This window comes from Juglans regia, chromosome 10, assembly GCF_001411555.2.
Source record: "Juglans regia cultivar Chandler chromosome 10, Walnut 2.0, whole genome shotgun sequence".
Classification (NCBI taxonomy): Eukaryota; Viridiplantae; Streptophyta; class Magnoliopsida; order Fagales; family Juglandaceae; genus Juglans; species Juglans regia.
The window spans coordinates 8052069-8064324 of record NC_049910.1 but is presented as its reverse complement, the minus strand read 5'-3'; the positions used below and the strand labels follow the sequence as shown (position 1 = coordinate 8064324).

Below are 12256 nucleotides of genomic sequence, written 5' to 3'. Positions count from 1 at the left end.
ATTATTTGTTGTCGAATCTTTGATGGGGCAGATTGTGGATTTACTCTGTGAAGTTGTTCTTTAGTTTATTTGAACAAGTATGAGATTATGATATTCCTATGGTAATTGTTAGGTCAGAGGTAAAATTAGACACTTGAATTTATTATTTGTTGTCGAATTTTTGATGGGGCAGATTGTGGATTTACTCTGTGAAGTTGTTCTTTAGTTTATTGTTTTTGAACAAGTATGAGATTATGATAAGAATAATGGTAATTGTTAGGTCAGAGGTAAAATTTCTACACTTGAATTTATTATTTGTTGTTGAATTTTTGATGGGGCAGATTGTGGATTTACTCTGTGAAGTTGTTCTTTAGTTTATTGTTTTTCAACAAGTATGAGATAATATTGAGAGGTAAGGTGATTTATTGAGAGGTAATATTGAACAAGTATGAGATTACTTATAAAAAAAAAAATATTGAACAAGTATGAGTTAATCACAGTTTATTGTTTTTGTTCCTATGGTATGGTAATTGCTAGGTCAGAAGTAATATAGGGAGATTGAATTTATTTATTTAGTTATTGTTCTCGAATTTCTCATGGCCTGGATTAATGTGGATTTATTGCTTGACCTAGTTTCAGAGTTTATTGTATTTGAACAAGTATGAGACTATTGTAATGAAGTTATTTTTTGTTTAAAGTGACTATTGTAAGTATGCGACTACTCTGCGTAATGGGGCAGACTAAAGTACTTGTTCATTAGACTAAGGTAACAAGTATGTAGTTACCTTTTGTTGTCCTTCTAATGCTATGGTAGTCTAAGTATAAGCAGAGCAGGCAGGCTGGGACTGTGAAGTTTAATCAGAACTGAACTTTCTCATGTAAATCCAGTGACATTGGTGGTGGCTCAATAGTACTTAGGTTATGATGCTTTCAGAAATATGTATCTTTTGATATGTGTGCATTTCCACTGTGCTTATGGTTTATGTTAGAATGTCGTCATCAACTCTGTCTTCTTCATCCTCTGGTAATCGTACTTGTCAACCATTGTGCTTTTGCGATCTTCAAGCTACATTGAGATACTCAAATACTCCCAGAAATCCAAGACGACCATTCTTTGGGTGTCCAAATTACAACACGAAGGTAACATGTTTATATATGTTTAATAAATTGATTAATATTAAAAACATCTAACATTTTTTTATATATGTTTGCAAGGGATTACCTTATTGCAAGTTTTTCAAATGGGCAGATGGTGATCAATACATGCAGCTGGAATTACAAGAAAGAAAAAATGAACTATTAAGGAAGGAGAAAGAGGTCGATGAGAGACTTCGCGATATTAAGAAGAGGGAGATTGAGCTCCGTAAGAGGGAGGATGAGATTGAGAAGAGAGAGATGGTGCAAGATGGTCGAGATGAGGAATTTTTGAAGAAGGAGTTGATGCTCTTTGAGAAAGAAGCTGGACTAACACGTTCACGCACGCTTCTCCGGTTGTCTTGGGTTGTTGTAGTTGTTGTTTGTTGTTGCTTAGTGACTTGGTAGTGGTTGTTTGTTGTTGCTTAGTTTGAAGGTGTAATTTAAGTGTTAGATGTCATTTTGGTTGTTTAGTCCAAGTGCGATATCATAAAGCTATGTAAATTCAGATTCTGATTTGCCTCTGTTGGTTAAATTGTTGTAAAATACTTGCTGTAAAGTACTTGCTTAAATTGGAGTAAAATAGCAGTTTTCTGCTTTCTGTTTCTGTGTTATTGTTAGTCTATTTTCTGTTTCTCGTTTATACCATTATGTTCAAAACAGAAACTTATACCAGACATCAAGAAACAGGAACTGTTTCGGGCTTAATTGGAGTAAAATAGCAGTTTTCTGTTTTCTGTTTCTGTGTTATTGTTGGTCTATTTTCTATTTCTCGTTTATACCATTATGTTCAAAACAGAAACTTATACCTGAACTAGACATCAAATTCTAAAAACATCTCCACTACAGTAAGCAGCAGAAGTTATAATCTTAAAGGGCAGTGATTAATATTGTAAATTCCAATAACCCTAAAACATAATTATTAATCACAAACTTATTACCATGCCTCATTATTCTGCAGCAAAATTCGCACCAGCATTCAAGTATTCATATATAGAACTTGCAGTTCACGTTCAGTATCCACATCGCAGTCAATGAATCATAGGTCCATCTCATATGTGCAGCATCAACTAGAAGTTAACATGATGTTCATGTCGTTAGACCATCACAGCAACTAGAACCTCTTTTAGGACCATTTTTTCCCCATTATCAAGTCAGAACCAGAAACCTGAAGGATATGATTTTCTGAAACAAATAGCTGAAACAACCATACTTCTAAAACCAGCATACTGCTGCAACCAGCATCAATATTCCAATATTACAAAAATGAAAATAATATGACAATGACAAACATGAGAATAATGTTTCCAATTTCACCAAAATAAGAATAATGTTTACAATATCACACTAATTCCAATAATGTTTAGAATATCACCAAAATGACATTCACTAATGTCCTCATAACTACTCCTGGAACATTGACTTGAACACTCCTGGAACATTCACTAATTCTTCTACCATTAGCACCATATCCCAACACTTTTCTCTAATAACATTTACTAATTCTACATTTACACACTCTTACACAAAAATGGTCATTTGCTCATATCAATTAATCCAGTTGTGATCTATCCAATCCATGATTCTCAGGTTGTGATCCATCGAACCCATGCTCCACCGGTTGTGATCCATCCAACCCATGCTCCACCGGTTGTGATCCATCCAACCCAAACTGTATCTGTAAAGATTTGTAAGCAGCCAAGTAGAAAGAAACTATTAGAAAGTGAAAAGTATTAAATATGAACTTTTTAAGTGAAAATTTTGGGTTATTACACTTTCTTGACTTCCGATCACTGTTTCCCGGGGCCGGGTTCCACTATTGTTAAAAATCGAGCTCTGTCGAACATGCTGTTGATGATTAACAAAATGATATATTATTATTATTATATATATATATTTTTTTTGCATTTACTTCTTCCATTGGCAACCAACAATGCACAATATAACAAAATATTTAACAATTAATATACCTGCAGTTCACTAGGACTGGTGATATCTACTTCTGATGGGCCAAATAAATTTCTACACGTGTCCGGGAGTGGTGTATCTCCTTCATCTCGCTAATATATACCACAACAACGCACAATATCATAAAGCTAATATACATAACTATGTATATAATATATACCATTAATATTAAAAATATTGAGACAAGCACCTGTTTACGTTTCCCTGTTCCTGGTGCTTTTTTCTGCTTGGCTTTAACCTTCCGCATTTCTTTCTCCATCCTAGATGCTCTCCTCAAAGATGGAGGTCTTCCTTTCCCTCGCACAACATTTGGACTTAGTACGGGCTTTGAACTACCAACAGCATTTGTGTCCAGTGTTGTACAACCAGCATTCGAACCTACCAGGGGCGTAGAACTATTAAATATGACATATTACGTATCAAGCTTTACTTAAAAAAAAAAACAAAAATGCAAAAATTCAAATATGACATACTAACTATCAAGCTTTACTTAAAAAAAAAAAAACTATTAGAAATATTCACATATAAACCTGTTTGAGTCATAGATGGGGGGTGTTGATTATCACGGTACAAGTCAATCATTGAATATAACTTCTTTTTTGCATCTTCAAACTGCTCATTGGAACCCGCTGCATAAGTTATCATCTGATAACATATATTCAGCAAACTTGAATATCTATTCCCATCTGGCCTCTGATTCCCAGCATCATAGCTACTGTGGATTAACGTGTATCTCCTCTTAATGTCCTTCCTCCATCGATCTAAAATGTACCGGTCTGGCAATAACTTTATACCGTTAGCTTTGAAGATGGCTAAAATATGCCTACACAGTATCCCCCTCATCTCGAATAACCCACATGAACACTTTCCATCGCAGTCTTCCACATTGAAGTTCACTGAATACGTAACAAGCTTAGTGAACTCTTCAACGCGAACTTCATCTTCCACCAGATATCTTTTCATTACACCATCCTCACTAAGTAGACACGGATCCATATCGAGCACACCCATTACTTGCTGCTGGACTTCCCTAAATTTAGCATTCGTGTATAACTCTTGAAATCTCTTCTCAATTGGAGATCTAGATATACAGGGAATGGTGACGCTAAATGTGTGGAAGTCGGCATTGTTTTCATTCTCAATTTTTTTCCTCAGTGCACTGTCAAACTGGTCGACAAACTCCTTCAAATTTGTCTTCGCATGAACATAACCATCAAAAAAAGCATTCATACTTTCACTACGCTGGGTTGTACTCATTCCAGCCCAGAAGTACTCTTTTAAGAATACTGGTACCCAATGCTGACGCTCATCATATAAACTTTTCAACCAGACATTCTCATGTAAATCATATGTGTTAAGTAACCCATCCCAACATTTCTCAAACTCCTCAACTGTTTGAGTGTCGTACACACATTTCATTAGGTGACTTTTTAGTCCACTTTTGTAGGCAGCATATGACCCAAGCTTCTCGGGAACTTTCTTCAGTATATGCCATAAACAGAATCTATGCCGACTTTCTGGAAAGACCTTAGCAATTGCATTTTTCATTGCTCTATCTTGATCAGTAATAATAGCTTTTGGAGGTATACCATCCATACACTGCAACCAGGTCTGGAATAACCATGTAAAGGTGTTGGTATCTTCACTTGAAATCAACCCCGCTCCCAAAAGAATGGACTGTCCGTGATGGTTTACACCAACAAATGGTGCAAACGGCATCCCATATCTATTCGTGAGGTATGTGGTGTCGAATGTGACGACATCACCAAAATACTGGTAGGCCGCCCTACTGCGTGGATCTGCCCAAAAAACATTCTTTAGCCTCCCATCATCACTTAAGTCCATCAATGCAAAAAAACCATTATTCTTGTACTGCATCCTCAAAAAATAATCTCGAAGTACTCCAGCACCACCTGCACCAAGTCGTAGATGACGTGCCTTATCTATATAATTGCGACAATCCTTTTCTAAAAATGGGAGGTTCTCGAAACCTCCTGCACCAACGACAAGAGATCCGAAACTCTTATTCATCCGGATCCCAGCCAAGTCGTTTGTATCTAAGACTCTTTTTACAGTCTCACTCACTTCTCTGTTACAACGAAAGAAGCGAGATTTCTTTGGACTGAGGCCGTGATTATGTGTATTATGGACTGTTGTTAACCGCATCTTTCCTTCAACCTTTAAGGCATTAATCCTTGCCTTACAATCCGTCTTTCCTGTCGGGCGTGGCTTTGCAACGTTCAAACTCTTAATCCGGGCTTTCCCTCCACGGGCACAACCAAGAGTGACATATCTGATACTTTGATCATCTCCCTTCTCACTCCTTTGTGTCATCACCCCAAACCCGCATTTCTTAGCATAATCCTTATAATAACTATGTAAATCTTCAAAAGAATTGAATTCCATCCCCGACCTTGGCTCCTCAATTATATTATCACCATCCGTTTGCACTAATTGTAGTGAACCGGTAGTGCAATCGTCGGTTTCAGGTGATTTGGGTCTATCCTCTTTACTTTCTTCATCAACAATTGAGTTTGTACATGGCACTGCAGTTTCCCTACAATCGGGACTATTCTCTGAACAACCTCTTCCGCTCGTTGCGGAGCTTGTAGCGATGTGAGGAGTCAGAGTTCCCATTCCATATTGAAATGGATAACCAACATTCTGCTTACAAATAAATAAAAACAAGAGCAATTAAACTCTAAAAAACCCCCAACTTACATAACAAACAAAAAGACATTGAAAACCACCTGAATGTTACTGGGATATTGGCTGCCATCCGGATATGGCAGAAAAACTGGTGACCAGTAACTGTGCATGTGATTTGGAAAGTTTATATGATTCGTTTGAGGGATGTCCTAGCATAAAGATGTCATTTCCAATAAGTAGACCATTAAGTAGACCATTTCCAATAAGTTTTTGAAATATTAAATAACATACTGAGGTAGGGGTGTTTGAGCTAGATGGTGTTAGCGGATTTGAGTGTTCTTCCCCTTTTCCAATGCCCTGTACACATTGTACAATAAAAAAAAGGTCAGTCTCTGGGAAGAATACTCTAAGTGAACAAACAAGTGGAATGGTCTATTTCTCACCGCAATCTTAAAAGATTACTCCGCAGCAAACTATGCACATGTTTATACTTCTTTTTGCAAAAAACAAAATGTGCATCTCATTTAATATTCCTGAGATATTTTTATTCTATTCATTGATATGTATAATCTCTGCTCTTGTTGATTATTACACCCAGGGAGATGCAGATTTTCTAAGGTATCATGGAATGCAAGAATTTGATCAGGCAATGCAGCATCTAGAAGAAACTTATGGTGTAAGTTTTGTCTTTGCTTAAGTACAAAGCTGTATTCAGTTGCAGGGGTCCTGATATGTACTTAATGGCTATCTATCTATTTGTGTTTATTCTTATATTAGGTAAGCTTGTGAAATACTATTAATATCTTGTGAGAATAGGAAGCTCGAGAAGATGTCTCATGTAATGTCATTTATTTATGCAAAGTCCCAAAAAATAACCCAACATACGCTATTAACTGAAACTGCACCTTCTCCCCACTAGAAGAATAGGGTGAAGGGCGAGGTTGTGATTTAATAGCCACTGTGTGCGTGTGCGCGCTTTAGATACAAGCTAATCTTAATAACATAACGCAACAGTCCTTAAAAAGAGTCCCTAAAACACTAATCTAAAAATAACTAAATTAGATACAAGCTTAAATTGAGCAACTTTATTCAAGCTTCTATCCATCCATGTCCAAAACAAACAGAACCAGGAACAACATAGCCACTCGTCCAGGTCCTGAAATCTAATGCAAGTTCATTTATCAGAAAAGTTCATGCAGATTCACCAACATCACCAACTACGAATAACTGCATCCATAAGTTAAAGATAGCAATTAATTAAAATTGTAATGCGGGCTCAGAAGATGCCGTGATTCATGGGAAACAAAAGTGAATGACCTTCAAATTTCAAATCACTACAAGTTCGAATATAATGTGTTTTTTTTATTTTTTTTATTTTTACACAGAAACATGAATTTCATTCATGTGAATCTGCTAACTTCTACGGCCTAAACACATGAACACGGAGCTGGGTTTCCAAGCACACAGAAAAAAGCTGCTTTACCATTGTATGCGTTCCAGATGATATCCACCGTGCTGGACCAGTTCACCTCACAGCTCAACTGGACCACGAAATCCCAGAGCTTTCTCGACAGTCGATTTGAAGCCGAAGACACTTATGTCCTTCCTTAACTCCTGCAAGCAAAAATGTAAGAGCAAACTCAAGAAGATGAAGCTCACCCAGGCCGAAGAAGCTCACCCAGGCCGAAGCTCACTCAGGCCGAAACTCACCCACGCCGAAGAAGGTCACCCAGGCCGAAGCTCACCCAGGCCGAAGCTCACCCACGCCGAAGACAACGCAAGCTTACGATCTGAAGCAAAAGAACCAGTCGAAGATCTCTGTATTGGCTTCGAGCACCAAAGCAGCTTTCGAAAATGTCGGGCCGAAGACGAGAGAGGTCGAGCGGGAACGAAACCAGAGTTTTGTTCTGTTTTCCCCCTTTTTTTTTATTTATTTTATTTATTTAATGATTTATTTACTACCGACGTGGCATTAAAAAAATGCCGTTTACTCGCCGTTTGCATTCGGCGCTTGTGTGTAGAAGAAGTGTAAAGAATTAGATATAATTGCATAGAAAATTAAAGATGCTCGCCGTACGTCCAGTCAATAGATCAGTATGTATATATAATGTCCAATCAAATAAGCATGGAGCTGGAAGCAGAAAGCTAGCTAGGGTATTTTTTATTCTCACATCATGAGGACCATCAGTATATATTCGCATCTATAATAAAATTGTTTATTTATAGATAATTATTTTTTATGAAAATAATTATTTTTTATTAAAATAAATATTTTTTTCGTCGTAAATAATCATTTTCATCGCAAATAATTAATCATAAATACTATTGTTTCTTGTAGTGGCGCGCACTTGCCAATTAAGGATCCATATTTTGATTTGATAGGGCTTATGATCATCTTCCAAACGTTCTAAGATTATGAAAGGCTGACCAAAGCATTAATATATTGGTATCTTTAATTAATCTCCATTCACATTTTGAAAACATATATAGCAACTCTTGAAAAAAATAGACCAACGAGAAAATTAGCTACGAAAACGATTCTTGTAAATCTGTACCTATTTTGGGGGAGGTAGAAGTAGTAGTACTACTACTGGCAAGCTGCAAGCTTTGGCAAGACTTGTGGTATCTTAAAAAATTAAAAAGAAAAATCACACATGCGTTTTGATTTAGGCAGGCTAAGTTAAAAGGCCTTAGTGGATCGATAATTGAAAGAACGAAGCCCTAGTAAATGAAAGGAACAGACCAAATAGCCCATCGTAGCATATGCCCAATAACCATTCACATCATAAAATTGAAAGAGATTTTTCATATATCTTTATGACTGATCACTTTACTCCTAATTTATTTTTGCATATAAAATTAAATGAGTTGAAATTAAAATTAAAAATTAAATAAAATATTATTAAAATATATTTTTATTTTAAAATCTAAAAATTTTGAATTGTATTTTATTTCGTATAAAAATCTGAAAAAATTGTAATGATTAAATCAGATAATATAATATGAGTTGAGAATAGTTATAAAAATAAACGAGACAGTCTGATGATAACAGGATACTATCTATTTTAAATAAAATAAAATAAATAAATAAATAAAACTATTTAATGTAAAATATAAGGCTTTTTATCATTTCATATTATATTGATAAGTAAAATAAACAAAAACAAATCATATTTTATAATAAATAAATATGAGTTATTTAATTTAATATAGAGATGGAGAAAAAGTGTAGCCAATTAACCCATGAAAGTAAAACAATGGTTGTTATTTTATTGTCTCGAATTCTGCTCTTTTTAATTATCGAGTCTGTTGTGTACTTTACATCGGAAATTCACAGAAATATATTAAGCATTATAGTTGTAGGTTATAATCGTACTTGAGATAAAAATCCCAAAGGTCAAAATGCAAGCATGTTTTTCCAGGTCACTCCCACCGAGAAGGCACGATTTCCTAGTTATTCCCTTCGCGTTGGACTGTTGCCAATTCTATTTTGAGTAACACTATACCCACGAAAAGTACATTTTATTTTTTTTATTTATTTTTTTATGTATTTTTTTAATTATTATAAAGTTATTAAAAAAGTAAAAAATCACAATATTATTAAAAAATAATTCCTTAATCATTAAATAAAAAATTAAAAAAAACTTTTAGGACACACTTTCAAGATCCAAACTCGATGAGTTTAGCATTTTTGTTCTATTTTCTATAAGTAAATTGGAAAAACAAAAGGAAATAATACTAACAAGAAAAGCATAAAAAAATGCGAAACAATTTAGGAAAGTTGAGTAGTGGTGCCATAAAGAAAATTCGAGATTAGTGTATGGGACAAAGGAACCTCACTCAGTAATTAGTGATGGTCACAAATCTACTCCTAAAAGTGTATGATTGCTTATATGGTTTAGGTTGTCTTTTCAAATATTATTTTATTATTATTTATAAAAAAATTTGATACTATTTACGAACAGTTTATTATTATTTATCCATTAAATTGCAGACATTACTAATTTGACGAACAAGAAGATCTTGGAATAGCACTCAGTAGCAAGTAAGCAGAGAATAATTCACCAAAAAAGAAAAAGAAAAAAAGGAAGAGAATGTAAAAAAAATGAATAAATAAATAAATAAATTTACTGTTTTTGTTCAATTTAGTGGAGAATACTCAAGCCACATGCTCATCTACCCACTGCTTATACTTTTACGCATGAAGTCATAATTCAATCGTACCTTAAAATTTACGTCTCTACTGTGTTTCTAAGCTCATTATATTCTTAAACCCATCATTGTTTAATCATATACTTTTTTTTTTTTTTTAATCTGTATACCCACTGCCACTATTAAAGCAACTGGCAGTTAACCATGAATGAGCAAGAAAACAATTGAAAACTTTGAAAAAAAGTTTAATATTAATACTGGATATAGTTATAAAGTCGGTAAGGTTCGTATATTTATTTAAAAAAAAAAATAAGATTTATTATTAAAATTTTCTTTTACATGAATTTTAGATTTATTCATTTTTTTTTTTTTTAAAAAAAAAGTGTATAGGATTTGGAGACTTTGAAACTGCAAATGTCATTTGTCAAAAATCTTACTTTCTTTTTAAATTTTATCATCTATCTTACTGTTTTTTATTTTTATTTTCTTATTGTTAATTAAAATAAAAAAAGAGTTTGTCTCTTGAATTTTTGTACGTAGAAGTTAAGTCATCTCCTTCTATAAATGGTGAGGTTGGACTATTTCTTAGATATTTGTCTGTAGAAAGTATCAACAATAGTGAATATCAAATCAGTTACAAAAAGAAATAGTATACTAGTGGAGTTTCAAATACATTATTTTAATTTATAAGGACATATTTGATGATGACATTCCAAAATGTATTTACTTATGAATATAAGTTTCTTGATGAATAAATGTTGACCATTTCCTTTAAAAAAAAAAAAAAAAAAAAGGTTTTATCATGGTCTGCTAGCTATATACCCAGTTATGGTTTGCCACTAACAGTGCAATCTATGGCCGGAGAATCAAATCTTTTAGATCACCAAAACTATATAAATTATTAAGTCATTCAAGTGCCCCTTCCTTGGTGGCAATGTGCCCACAAAAAGATGACATTTCAAACCAATTTACACAAACTTGATCAGATGGTCTGGAATTTATTCAAATTATACCTTTATTTAGATCATCATCATCTTCTTCTTCTTCTTCTTTTTCTTTTTTTTTTTCTTTCTTTCTCCATGATCTCTCTTAAATACCCAGCAGATATTGGTTGCCAAAAGCCCTACCCAACCAACTGCCCTCCCTCCAGCTTCATTGATATATCTAGAAAGACATGGTTGTACCTCACCACATGTAAGCACATGCAAAAGCTTAAAAGGCAGAAGAGAGCTATATGTAATGTGCTCTATTGTCCATCAACTTTATGATACAATGGCACAAACTCAATCAACTGTGAACTTTAAAAAACGATAAGAATTTTGTATCTGGCACATTTCTATTCATGTTTGGTACCATTTTCTCTTTTACCAAACAGGATTATTATACTTCGATCAGTTTTATTACTTAAGAATCCACCAAATTCTGTTGTCATAACTATTTTATAGGTTTTCTACTATATATTTAAATAGAAATAGATACAACATGCAAATTCCCCAATGTTTAATATACATTACTTAAAAGATATATGGGATTTAATACTGGAAAATTCATATATTATATTAAACTTCTAGAATTTTAAGAAAGTAACGTTGGGAGTTTCATCCCGAGATGAGACAATAATCTTAAGTGGTGTTTGCTGTTGAGATTTAAAATCCAACTTAGTATCATGAATGGAGGTTGGCTTGCATTAGACATTTGGCATGCTTGAGGACATTTTATTGGCTATCGACCAAACGACATACTAGGTGGATACAATATTTAAATGAACGGGTAATATCGATTTAAGTGAATAAATAGATAGATCTCGTCCATTCACTTTTAACCCGATACATCCATTAATTTTTTATTGGAGGTGAGCCTTCAAGATCAAGTTAAAGTTAGCAGTGTTTTTTTGTAAATTTTTAATAAAAAAAATAAATATATTAAAACATTTTATAAGTCAAGGGATGGATTGGATGCTTCTAGATGAGTTGCAATTTGACCCGTCCCCCAATCGGGTCATATTTTCTTAAATAATAAAAAAAAAAACTCGCTCATCCATCGGAATAATGGACAAAAAAGTCCGTACCCTCTGTTAACCCTCCAAATTAGGGGTTACCCATTACATCGAATCCATAAATGCCATGAATAAAGCTACAGCCACCGACAAAAGTCACCGGTGGTGGTTAATTGTTTTTTATTTAATAATTAAAAAAATATTTTTTAATAATATTATGAATTTAAAAAAAAAAATCATTTCACTTTATCAAATGTCTAGTGCTTCTTTTAAATATCTTTAAATGTTTTTTTAAAAAAATACAAAAATTTATTAATAATTACTTCTTTTATCATTAACATATATATATTTTTTTAAAAATACAATCAGTCAAACTAT

General features: G+C 33.7%; 1 protein-coding gene and 1 long non-coding RNA gene across 2 annotated transcripts; both read right to left on the bottom strand.

Annotated features, from left to right (window-relative positions):
* Positions 1 to 2516: 2516 nt before the first annotated feature.
* LOC118349725 lies at positions 2517 to 3173 on the bottom strand. Its single transcript, XR_004802640.1, has 3 exons — positions 3084 to 3173; positions 2887 to 2961; positions 2517 to 2791 (listed from the first exon to the last, which is right to left on the bottom strand). It is a non-coding gene; the product is annotated as an uncharacterized LOC118349725 (long non-coding RNA).
* A 28-nt stretch (positions 3174 to 3201) lies between these two features.
* Positions 3202 to 5900, bottom strand: LOC118349624 (protein FAR1-RELATED SEQUENCE 4-like). Its single transcript, XM_035695116.1, has 5 exons — positions 5832 to 5900; positions 4894 to 5745; positions 3612 to 4680; positions 3272 to 3459; positions 3202 to 3222 (listed from the first exon to the last, which is right to left on the bottom strand). The coding sequence occupies exons 1-5, from the start codon at positions 5898 to 5900 to the stop codon at positions 3202 to 3204; spliced, it is 2199 nt and encodes a 732-aa protein (XP_035551009.1).
* Positions 5901 to 12256: the final 6356 nt, after the last annotated feature.

Excerpts from the sequence above, each read along its gene's own strand:
- LOC118349624 (XM_035695116.1), bottom strand. The coding sequence starts at position 5,900 with ATGCACAGTTACTGGTCACCAGTTTTTCTGCCATATCCGGATGGCAGC. Across the intron at positions 4,681-4,893 it reads ATGATGGGAGGCTAAAGAAT|TGTATGGATGGTATACCTCC; the intron begins GTTTTTTGGGCA and ends ACCTGGTTGCAG. Across the intron at positions 3,460-3,611 it reads CCCATCTATGACTCAAACAG|GTTCGAATGCTGGTTGTACA; the intron begins GTTTATATGTGA and ends CGCCCCTGGTAG.